At 34.6% G+C, this 11,694-nt stretch overlaps 3 protein-coding genes across 3 annotated transcripts; all 3 read left to right on the plus strand.

Annotated features, from left to right (window-relative positions):
* The first annotated feature begins 2,055 nt into the window (after positions 1-2,055).
* On the plus strand, positions 2,056-5,132 carry LOC110714545 (pentatricopeptide repeat-containing protein DOT4, chloroplastic-like). Its single transcript, XM_021893077.1, has 2 exons — positions 2,056-4,411; positions 5,062-5,132. Exon 1 carries the CDS (start codon positions 2,441-2,443, stop codon positions 4,364-4,366), a length of 1,926 nt encoding a protein of 641 aa, XP_021748769.1. The 5' UTR covers positions 2,056-2,440; the 3' UTR covers positions 4,367-4,411; positions 5,062-5,132.
* LOC110714334 (elicitor-responsive protein 3-like) lies at positions 5,075-6,155 on the plus strand. The gene is made up of 5 exons (XM_021892839.1): positions 5,075-5,141; positions 5,301-5,366; positions 5,451-5,589; positions 5,665-5,800; positions 6,024-6,155. Exons 1-5 carry the CDS (start codon positions 5,075-5,077, stop codon positions 6,153-6,155), a joined length of 540 nt encoding a protein of 179 aa, XP_021748531.1.
* A 1,063-nt stretch (positions 6,156-7,218) lies between these two features.
* LOC110714548 (rop guanine nucleotide exchange factor 2-like) lies at positions 7,219-10,487 on the plus strand. Its single transcript, XM_021893085.1, has 7 exons — positions 7,219-8,234; positions 8,369-8,485; positions 8,706-8,845; positions 8,946-9,020; positions 9,135-9,428; positions 9,545-9,886; positions 9,971-10,487. Exons 1-7 carry the CDS (start codon positions 7,844-7,846, stop codon positions 10,091-10,093), a joined length of 1,482 nt encoding a protein of 493 aa, XP_021748777.1. The 5' UTR covers positions 7,219-7,843; the 3' UTR covers positions 10,094-10,487.
* Positions 10,488-11,694: the final 1,207 nt, after the last annotated feature.

Here is an 11,694-nt window from a genome sequence, read left to right on the forward strand (position 1 = left end):
GATCGTTTCAAGGAAAATTGAATGATTCTACCCACACAATTTGACTCTCGGAGGGTATTAAAGACCATGGTAAACAGCTCGACAAATTTTTTTCGAAAAAAAAAACTCGAAAAATTCCAAAATTGAAGGCTATTATCCACGTTTTTTGAGCAATTTTGGAGGTTTCGGGACTCGAAGTCGAAAACCCTTGAAATACTAGGGAATACATCTCAGGATCATATAATGTCGTTTGAAACCATATATGATCATTAAATGTTGTCATAAATGTCCTTGGTAGGCTTGAGTTTATGAAATCGGTGCAAGTTGTTAACGGGTAAATTGAGCGTTTAAAGGAAAATTGGATGGTTCTACCCATCCAATTTTACTCCCGGAGAATATTAGGGACCATGGTAAAAATCTCGGTAATTTTTATTTTTAGGCCAAAAACACTCGAAAAATTCCAAAATTGAAGTCTATTATCCACGCTTCTTGTGCAATTTTGAAAGTTTTGGGACCCAGTGTCGAAAAGTTTTGAGATAATAGGGGATACATTTCGTGGTCATATAATGTCATTTGGAACCATATATGATCAATAAATGTTGTCATGAACGTCCTAGGCAGGCTTGAGTTTATGAAATCAGTGCAAGTTGATAATGGGTAAATTAATCGTTTCAAGGAAAATTGAATGATTCTTCCTACAAAATTGGACGCTCAGGGGGTATTAGATACCATGGTAAACATCTCGGCAATTTTATTTTTGAGCAAAAAAAAAAAAACTCGAAAAATTCCAAAATTAAAGGCTATTATCCACGTTTTTTGAGCAATTTTGGAGGTTTCGGGACTCGAAGTCGAAAACCCTTGAGATACTAGGGAATACATCTCGGGATCATATAATGTCATTTGAAACCATATAGATCATTAAATGTTGTCATAAACGTCCTAGGTAGGCTTGAGTTTATGAAATCGGCGCAAGTTGTTAACGGGTAAATTGAGCGTTTAAAGGCAAATTGGATGGTTCTACCCACCCAATTGGACTCACGGAGGATATTAGGGACCATGATAAACATCTCGGTAATTTTTATTTTTGGGCCAAAAAAACTCGAGAAATTCCAAAATTGAAGGCTATTATCCACGTTTTTTGAGCAATTTAGAAGTTTCGGGAACCGGTGTCGAAAAGTCTTGAGATATTAGGGGATACATCTCGAGGTCATATAATGTCATTTGGAACCATGTATGATCATTAAATGTTGTCATAAACGTCCTAGGTAGACTTGAGTTTATGAAATCGGTGCAAGTTGTTAATGGGTAAATTGACCGTTCAAAGGCATATTGGATGGTTTTACCCACCCAAATGGATTTCTATGTAGACTTTTTTAGAAACGTCTTTTAATATATTAGTATAAATTGTATGTACTCGTATTTCTTTTGTTTTACTTGGTACTTCCTCCGATATCTTTTGGTTGCAAATCTCACTTATGTGGACGTTTACAAAATTACAAGTAGTTGCGTTGTAAGATATCAACGAATTTTAGATAGCAATTGCAAGCTTTGGTGCAACAGCTGCTTTGCATTTTTGCCGGCTTAGAGTTAAGACTACTGGATTCAGAATTTTGTGAGTTTACTTAGGCTGTGTTCATATTTACTAAATTGAGATGTATTGAACTGAAATGATTGGAGCTGAACTAACTAAATAGAGCTGAAATGAATATTTTATGAGACACAGAAATTAGGAGCGACACTGAACTGAATTGAACTAAACTAAGGAGCTGAATTGAACTGAAATTAAGATGAGTGAGCAAACCTTTATTCTCTTAAAACCATTATGAACTTTTTGAATGCATGTTTTTGGGCCTCTTATTACGCCATAACACTTGGATAATTGGGCCATTAAGGATGAAAGTAAAATACATAAAGACAATTAATTTGGGCCCAAGGTTGGCTATTTATTTATTATTTATTAATTTCTCCGTTTTATACTGTTAGTATCACATGGAATCAATCACATAAAATAAAAAAAGAAGAATATTTGGAATGTAACATTAAAGTACAAAATAATTCATAAATAATTTACCTTATTTACTAGTAATTTTTTTTTTTTTTGGTTTAACATAAGTCATAAACTCATAATGCATAATTAAAGGTAGAGACTTCCTTCATGTCATCAATCCAGAACTAAGCTGAGAATGAAACATATTCAGTATGGGTAGATTTTTTTGAAATGCCTATTGTGGGAAGCTCATTAATTATGAGGATGATCTAAACAAGCCAAGTTTTCTTAAAAATGCGCTAGAATTAGATGTTTTGCGTATGCATTATCTGACCAATAAGCATACAACAACAACACCAAAATATACACAAATTGCAGTTAAAATTTGCCGCGTTTTTTTTGCATCTTTCAAATTGCAATTCCTTCACCATTCAATAAATTCCCCTGCCTCTAAACCCAGATTATCTGCAAATTATGGCAATTAAGTATCCCATTTATTTCAGTTTTAGGAATGCACACAACCTGTTCGATAAAACTACCAACAGAAGAATTTCCCTCCAAGCTCCATTATTTAGTTTATACTGCAGTACATTACACCACACTGCTGCCTCTATAAAAGACCCAATTGAATTTTATGGTGAAATTAAGGATGTGGTGCATTGGACTTCAACCATTTCTGGTTTAGTGAGTCGAAACCGCCCGAAAGATGCCATTGATGTGTTCAAGTTGATGCTTTTTAATGAACAGAGGCCGAATTATGTTACAATATTGAGTGTGCTACGGTCTATTCATGCATTAAGGTGGAAGAACATCGCGTTCGGTGTTCATGGGTTGGTGATCAAGATGGGATTTGAATTGGAGATTTCAGTTGTGACTGCTTTGATTGGTGTTTATGGTAATTTTCATACCCCTTTTGTATGGAAGCTTTTCTTTGATGTACCTAAGAAGGATTTGGTCTTGGGGAGTGCGATGGTTTCGATATGTGCAAAGAGTGGTGTATATATGGGTGCTATTGAGGTATTTAGGAACATGATATGTGAAGGCATGGAACCTAATCTTGTGAGCATTGTGACTATTTTGCCAGCTTGTGCTAAGCTTGATTCACTAATATTGGGAAAACAAGTTCATGGGTTTGCTCTTAAAACATCATTTTATTATGTAAATAACATCCAAAACTCTCTCATAGACATGTATGCAAAATGTAGGAATTTCGAGTATGCAGCTCAAGTCTTTGCTCGAGTCCAAGAGAAAGATGTAGTCACTTGGAAGACGATGATTCGTGGATGCATTGAGAATGGCTACTCAAGAGAAGCATTATTTGTTTTCGCTGACATGCACAAGTCTTGCTCTGAAATAGATAATGGCATTTTCTGTGATGTTATTGGTGCAGTATCTGATACAGAAGAGTTTATATTTGGACTTGGGTTGCATTGCTATAGCTTAAGATCTGGCTTTGCTGTATCCGTTTCTGTTGGGACAGCTCTTCTGCAAATGTATGCAAAGTTTGGTGAAGTGGAACCATCTTGGTTACTGTTTGATCAGCTTCATCTAAAGGATCTCATTGCTTGGACTGCAATGATCTCTGCATATGCTCAGAGTGGTTACACGAGTGAGGCTCTAAGTACATTTCAGCATATGCAATCAGCAAGTGAGAAGCCTAATGAGGTCACTTTTGTCAGTTTGCTACAAGCTTGTTCTTCATCAGGCACTCAAGAGCTTGGTGAAAACATCCATGGTTATGTAACTAAAGCTGGTTACTTGCATAATTCATTCTTAATCTCAGCTTTAATTGATTTATACTGTAAATTTGGAAAAACAAAGGAAGGAAGAGCACTCTTTGACAAGTGTTCAATCAAAGACCTGATAATATGGAGTTCAATGATTAATGGGTATGGATTAAATGGTTGTGCAAATGAGGCTTTGGAAATTTTCTCAAACATGTTGGAAATTGGAGTAAAGCCTAATGATGTAGTTTTTGTATCGGTCCTGTCTGCCTGCAGCCATTGTGGGTTAGAAGACGAGGGATGGCACTGGTTTTATTGCATGCAAGAGAAGTATGGAATTGTGCCAAAAATTGCTCATTATGCTTGCATGGTTGATTTGCTTAGTCGCCAAGGAAATGTTGAAGAAGGTCTTGATTTTGTATACAGTATGCAAGTAGAGCCTGATAAGAGAATTTGGGGGTCTCTTCTAGCTGGATGTAGATTAACTCATGTATCAATCACTGTAGTAGAACGTGTTGCTGAACACCTGATTAGATTAGATCCAGAAGATATAAGCTGTTATGTTGTTTTGTCGAACTTTTATGCAGAAGAAGGTAGATGGGATGATGTTGAGAGGGTAAGAAAATTGATTGATGATAAAGGAATGGAAAAGATGACAGGATACAGCACTGTTTGATTTTATTATACATCAGCTGCTGGATATGTTACAATTTCATAGAAGGTATATCCTCTATTTTTATACCCTCCTCCGAAAGAAGAAAATATCTTTTTGAGAAGATACTTGTGAGTTTGTGACTAGCACTACAAGCATTTTGAATACTTTCTTTCTAGTTCTCAACTTTTGAGTGTTTTTTTCTGTCAATTGATTACTGTTGTAATGTTATTCTGAAGTCTAAACTCTCTTGAAATAACACCTCAAATTTTAGAGATTTAAATCGTTGGGCTAAACATGGTATAAGTTAAAATATCTTGCCCTTGAATTCTTGCCATGCAACATAAATTGATGACTATTGATTCAATCCTGAAATCACCTTATAAAAGTTCCTTGATATGATGAAGCTTTTGCAAGAGCTTTCAAAATTTTTCTAAATGTTCTTCTATTCTTATAAAAATTATAACTTGAATGTGCTAAGAATGGGTTTCTTATTACTTTACTTTCCCATGTTTTATAACAAGTATTAACCATAATTATTTATGTTATGGAGTACTACCCTCAGTAAATGTCATGTTAATTAGGAGGATTGTTATGTTTAAACTTGAATGATACTAAATTAGACATTTATTGCTCATTTATTTCTTTTGAAGTTATGAAGAACAAAACTCTTCTTATCATATATTCCAGCAGAATATTTAACTTTTTTTACTAGCCAGGGTTTTTTTCACAATGGAAGGTGGTATCCTTGAAGTACTAGTTGTTAATGCAGAAGGAATCAAACCAAGAAATTTATTTGGTAAGGCTTCTCATCTTTGTGAGAAGCATGATTTTTCTATTATAGAGCTGTTTCTTAGGACGTTTTAGGTTGGAAATATTTATATGTTTAAATTTTGAAACAATTCTGATCTTATTTGGATTGTTGTTCAACTGATGTTATCTAATTCTTTGTTCCTAGGTAAACCGGCCTATTATGTAGTTATACAATGTGGCACTGAAGTGAGGAGGAGCAAGGCTACCAGAGGTCTTAGTCAAATTTATTTGAGCTCATACTTAATAATTTTTTTGTCGTTGTAGTTAACCATAAACTCAATGCTGAAAATTACAGGTTATCACCATGAAGCTTTTTGGAATCAGAAGTTCGAGTTTGACTTTTCATTTTCTGAATGGAAGAATTTGACTCATCTGGAAATCAGTATAATGGATGATGAATCTTTCAACGATACTGGATTTGTTGGTCGTTCTATGTATGTTAAAAAACACAACCTTCATTCACTTGTCTGATAAAGTCTCATGGTTTCAGTTCCTTTCCTGTGATGCAGGATTTTTCTGGGTGGGATTATTGCAGAAGGAAATGACAGGGGAATCGTCGAATTACATCCTTCAGCATATAATGTTGTGCATGAAGACACCACATACGAAGGAGAAATTAAGATTGGGCTTAAATTCGAAGTTTATGTGAGTACTATTTTATTTTCCTGTTTTAATTCAGGGCCGGAATTTAGGTAGGAGGGGCAGTAATGTACCACTCCTTTCCTCCTCTCTTAAATTGGTCCCCCTTAGCTAAAAAGTTGTGTTTGGTCCATCCCAAAGGTAGTAAAATTATGGTTCTGCCACTGTTTTGATTACCTCAAGTGCTTTTCCAACACTTCTATGACAATCGATTGTTGCTTGTATGCAGAAAGAAGGGCACAAAGCGACCAAAGAAAAAACTGTGCAGGTTACGGAAGCTGGCCATGATGTCTATCGAAGTTTGTTTAGAGCTTTAAAGATATCGTGGTGGCGAGTACTTTTTCCCTATGGTCCATATTGAAGCCAGGCAAGTACTGAAGCTAACAAAGGCATAAACTGTTACTGAAATCATATACATTTAGGAAGATGGTTAAGGGGTTATTTGAAGGATCTCCCAAGCATTAGATTTTAAACTGCAAAGGTGCAATATTCTTTGTGATCTACTAGTTCTAAATTGTAACACTTATAAAACGTTTAATATCCATAACCTCTCTATCTGTCAACATCACATTGTCATTTCATTGTCCGTTATATACGTACTTTTGTACCATCCTAATGTAAATTTGATTAATAAAGTATACCCTTAGCATTGTGTTGCTTGTGCTGTCTGAAATAGCAAAATCTAGTTAGCTCAAAAACAACTTCTTCTCTTTTATTTATTTATTACAGTATTATTTTTTTTTTTTCTAAACAAACAAAAATCTGATATATGGGCATAAACCTACAAACATTCATGGAATGCACGTCTTCATCACCACCTCTGCTCTTCATATTTTTTTAAAGATTGCCTGAAATTAAAACCTCCATGTGTGCGCATAAATTACGTATTGTGTTACTATTTTAATATATACATAGCATATAGATACATTATTTACGCATATAATTTATTTTATAATATATCAACTTCCAAATATATAAGGAATATATAATTAACTCAAGTCATAAAACATGCAAGTTTACACATGCAATTTTTTCATTTTCATCCCCATAACCAATAATATAGAAATACAGCTTGACCACTCCTCAACCGCAATCCTCATACATAAATTATGTTAATTAAACTCTAATTGTCTAATCATCGTCCAATAGCAATCCTCCAAAGGCTAATAAATTATATTATCAAAGTTGACCATATATATTAGGATGATATTGACAGGTAATTTAGCCCTAGTTAATATCTGCACAATCTTGATTTTGTGATTATAATCTTACTGATTCAGAAAAATATAATTGTATACTACTAATAATAATATACTACCCCATAAAAAATATTAACATAATTCTGTGCTAATTCTCCCTCATATATACTTCATGTCACGTATATTTTCAGAAATTTAGTGCATGTTCTCTCAATACTCATTCAACTCATTGACAAAAAAAAAGGCCCTGTTTTTAGTGTTTTCAAACCCTCTTGCAGGCCATTTTTTTTTCTTTCTCCCGCAAAATTATTCCAAAATTTGAAGAACATTTTCCAAGATTTGATCTGGGTTTGCCTCATTTTAGACTACACTGCAGTCGAATCGTCGAATTTTAGGCCTTTATGTGGTCAAAAATATGGTGAATGTGTAAGAGGAAATGAGCTAACTAGCATGCTTAGATTGTGCTCTTTTTCCAGGAAAGCAAAGGTCTTCAGAACAGGGGAAAAAAAAGTAATGTACTAATTGGGAGGGAACTATTTCAAAAACCCTCATTTTACTCTTCAAATTCAAAATTTTTGGCAATTAAAGGTAACATTTTATTTCATAATCTACTTTTCTATTTTCTTTCTAAATTACCCTTATTAAAGAATTGTATTACTCTTTTTTTGTAACTTTTACCTTTTTTTCTCTTCACAACTTTCACTTGAATTCTGCTGTTAATGACAAGGACACAAGATTAGACCTTTTCCTATGCTTTTGTGTTGTTTACAAAAGAATTCTAGTTGCAGTAGTAAAATTTGAATTTCATTTGAGTTTTTTTGCAGCTTTTTGTTTCAATTTTTTGGGTTTAATGTTTACACAAAAATTGTCTATGGGGGACTGCAGATTAAGGTTAGGTAACTTTTGCTTCCAAGGAAGTATAACAGAAGAAATCATGGAGAATTCATTAACAGATGAGAGTTATGATCTGGGTTATGAGGCTTCACCATCATCTTTCGATCCCAACGATCATTCGACAAATTCTCCCATGAGTACTGTCTCATTTAATTACTGCAGGACTAATTCAGAGATGTCAACCTTCTCTGAACCAAATGATAGCTGCTCCGAGGGTGCGTCCCCTGTCAGGTGGCACCCGCCCAGGGCCGGTACCCCTCCTATGGCTTCACCTTCTAGGCTTGGAATGAAGAAGTACATGTATAGCATTGATTCAGGGCTTGATGAATTAGAGGCAGTAGATATAGGTATGTTTCAGGTCTTATGATCACAGCATAATCTTTGCAGTTTTCTTAGAATAATTCAACTTTGTTTTGTTAACTGGCCTTAACTTTGGGGATAAAGCTGATATGGGATTTTACTTTTTTGTGCAAATTTTAAGAGCTTGAGATTATGAAAGAAAGATTTTCAAAGCTTCTACTGGGTGAAGACATGTCAGGAAGCGGGAAAGGTGTATGTACTGCAGTCACAATCTCTAATGCCATTACTAATCTCTATGGTATTGTCCTCAAACCCTACAACATAAAGTCTAGGCAATATGTGCAACATACTTTGTATAAGAAAGTTGTGGACACTTTTGTTTTACTTCAAAGTGTTTAAGTTTGAAGTTTGTATTGAGTATGTTGCACATACCAGTAAATCATTATTTTCCACCAAATTTTATTGATTATCCTGCCTTGTAATGCTAAACTATGTGATATATGAACCAATACATGCAGCTACTATATTTGGCAATGCTTTGAAGTTGGAACCAATGAAACCGGAGAAGAAGATGATGTGGAAAAAAGAAATGGATTGTCTACTGTCAGTGTGTGAATACATTGTAGAGTTTGTTCCTGAGGACGAACATGATATTGAGGCAAGTAAATTTCTACATTGCATAACACCTAATATAAGTAGGAAACTAAGTTTTGATTGAATGGTTGTAATGAAGAAAGATATGTTTAAATATTTTGCAGGTAATGTGTACAAGGCCAAGGACAGATATTCAAATGAACTTGCCTGCACTAAGGAAACTTGATGGAATGCTCATGGTATGATATATATGCCTCTATCGCCATTCATATTGCAGCTACTGAATCTGTCATTCCCTACTATTATACAATAAGAAAAAAAAAACTCAGTACTACGTATTTGCTGTGTCACAGGACATTTTGGACAGTTTCGAGGAAAAAGAGTTTTGGTATGCTGAACAGGGTAACGCGTCTATGAATTCAACATCGAGAGCAACCTCATTCAGGAAGGTTGTTGCACGAAAAGATGAAAAATGGTGGCTGCCAATCCCCTGTATCCCACCGGGTGGCCTCTCCGAAACTGGTAGGAAACATTTAAAGCACCAGCGTGATTGTGCCAATCAGATTCACAAAGCTGCCATGGCCATCAACAATAACACTCTTAATGAAATGGAAGTACCGGAATCTTACATTTTAGGGCTTCCAAAGGTACTTTCCCATTATCCTACTAGATGCAAGTAACATTGAGTAACAATGAAGCATGAAACACCGACAATTTTTACTGTCATATCTGATGGCACCTTTTGTTGTTTAAATTGTTTCAGAGTGGAAAATCTTGCCTAGGAGATGCTATATACAAGTATATGCACAATGCAGAATTTTTCGCCCCTGATCACCTCCTTGATACATTGAAGATAACCTCGGAACATGAAGCACTTGACCTTGCTGACAGAGTGGAAGCCTCCATGTACACATGGAAACGCAAGTCTGGAATGACACATTCGAGATCATGGCATGTGATGAAGGATTACAAGTCAGAACCGGACAGGAATGACAAGAATCATGTTCTTGCAGAAAGAGCTGAATCTTTGCTGTTTTTTTTAAAACATAGGTTCCCTGAACTATCGCAGACAACATTAGACACATGCAAAATCCAATACAATAGGGTAAATTTTACTGCTCTTCACAATAGGGACATCATAATATAGAGAGAAAACATTCGTAAATGATGGTAAATGAACTCTTTGCAGGATGTTGGCCAAGCAATCTTAGAAAGCTATTCAAGAGTGCTGGAAGGTTTTGCGTTCAATCTTGCTGCTTGGATTGAAGATGTACTTTCTGCAGACAAGTTGATGAAAAATCAAGAACAGTAGAAAACATAAATACTCTCCAAGTACCAGAAATTTCTGCCTATTTTGCTTCTTCACAGCACGTAAAATATTCATCACATGAGGTCGACAAGGCTAAGAGATGAACACAATTCGCATATGTACATCTATGATCAACACCAAAATTAGCACATTAGGTCTTTTTTGCAGTTTAAGTTGAATGGTGCACCAAGAACTACTATCGCTGAATCTAATGTTCTTAAATATAGCATATGACTCTAAAGTTGCAAGTCATTGCCTGAATACTTGTACATATTGCTAAGTCCAAATGATCAATTGAAAAAATGTGCAGAGTCCTATTCAACTCCACTATGAAAACAGTCAAAGTTCAATTGTCAAATTCAAGTCTAACTTGTACAATATTTAGCTTTGTTATAGTACGAATCGATTAAGATTATCTAGTTCCATTCATATATTTAATCAATCAAATTTCAACACAAATTCTCGAGTACAATTGTATGTACAGAATAATTAGTGTGACTTTACTTTGCAAATAATCAGGTAAGATACATCAAAATTTTGTGATAACCAATTTCACCAAATTGCAAAGAATAACAGATCACCCAGAAACTTAAGATATTTAACTGACACAACAATACAAGATAGTAATATATAAAAATCAAAAGACAAATATAGCACAAGATTCCTTCATAATTCTGCCCCAATTCCAAAAGCATTAAACTTTTGTTAATATTTTCACATAATACCCAAAACCCAAAAAATTCCATGGGTTATCCTAAGTTATAACCTCAAATCTAGCAAATTTATACAAGATTTGTACCAAATAAAAGATGGGGTAAAACCCTAAAATAATATAATTAAGAATTAAACATCAGTAAGAGAAGCCCTGGTGAGAATCTTGGGAATAGGGAAAGGATTTAGAGGAGGAGGAGAAGCAGCAGATTTGAAAGCTTCAATCTTTGATTTACATTTGGTCTTATCACCTTAGTTGTCTTCCAAACACTTCCTTAAAACTTCTGCATCTGTTAATGAAGATGGTTTGTTTGCCTCATTGGGAGATTTTCTATTGGCACTTTCAGAAGTCATGTTTTTTTTGTGAATGGAGTTATTGGAGACTTGGAGTAGTTGCCACTTCCAATTTCCAAATATACGTTTTTAATCTTGAATGTTCCATTGATAATTGGATAATTTTTGTAGTTTAAGTCGAACCAATGTTCCAGCAATAATTGTTATAGCCCAATAGCTGAATTTTATGTTGTCAGATATATCCTATGGTTCTAAAGTTGCATGACATTGCCTAAATACTCCTACATATTTTTAAATCCAAATAATTGATTAATTGAAAAAGATGAGCAGAGTTCAATTAAAAATTAGGAGTTTAACCCCATTAGTGGCTGGACTGATTACAAATTTAATTCTCTAAGATTCCGTTAGGATTGGTTGATGGCTTTGATTTGGAACACTTGTCCAAACCCTTTAATATTTGCTGGTACATGTGATGGATTCTTGCAGGTAATTTAAATTTAACATAGATATTGATTTACTTAACTGTTTGAAATGAACGTTATATTTGAGGAATTTTGTAAAAAATTAGCTAAGAAGCCCCAAACTGAAAATTGTGGGAA

The sequence above is a fragment of the Chenopodium quinoa genome, unplaced genomic scaffold (assembly GCF_001683475.1).
Source record: "Chenopodium quinoa cultivar QQ74 unplaced genomic scaffold, ASM168347v1, whole genome shotgun sequence".
Lineage (NCBI taxonomy): Eukaryota > Viridiplantae > Streptophyta > Magnoliopsida > Caryophyllales > Amaranthaceae > Chenopodium > Chenopodium quinoa.

Bases quoted from the DNA above. Each gene is read 5' to 3' on its own strand.
- LOC110714545 (XM_021893077.1), top strand. From the start codon at position 2,441: ATGGCAATTAAGTATCCCATTTATTTCAGTTTTAGGAATGCACACAAC.
- LOC110714334 (XM_021892839.1), top strand. From the start codon at position 5,075: ATGGAAGGTGGTATCCTTGAAGTACTAGTTGTTAATGCAGAAGGAATC. The intron at 5,142-5,300 runs GTAAGGCTTCTC...CTTTGTTCCTAG, and splicing joins CAAACCAAGAAATTTATTTG to GTAAACCGGCCTATTATGTA. The intron at 5,367-5,450 runs GTCTTAGTCAAA...TGAAAATTACAG, and splicing joins GAGGAGCAAGGCTACCAGAG to GTTATCACCATGAAGCTTTT.
- LOC110714548 (XM_021893085.1), top strand. From the start codon at position 7,844: ATGTTTACACAAAAATTGTCTATGGGGGACTGCAGATTAAGGTTAGGT. The intron at 8,486-8,705 runs GTATTGTCCTCA...CAATACATGCAG, and splicing joins TGCCATTACTAATCTCTATG to CTACTATATTTGGCAATGCT. The intron at 9,887-9,970 runs GTAAATTTTACT...AACTCTTTGCAG, and splicing joins GCAAAATCCAATACAATAGG to GATGTTGGCCAAGCAATCTT.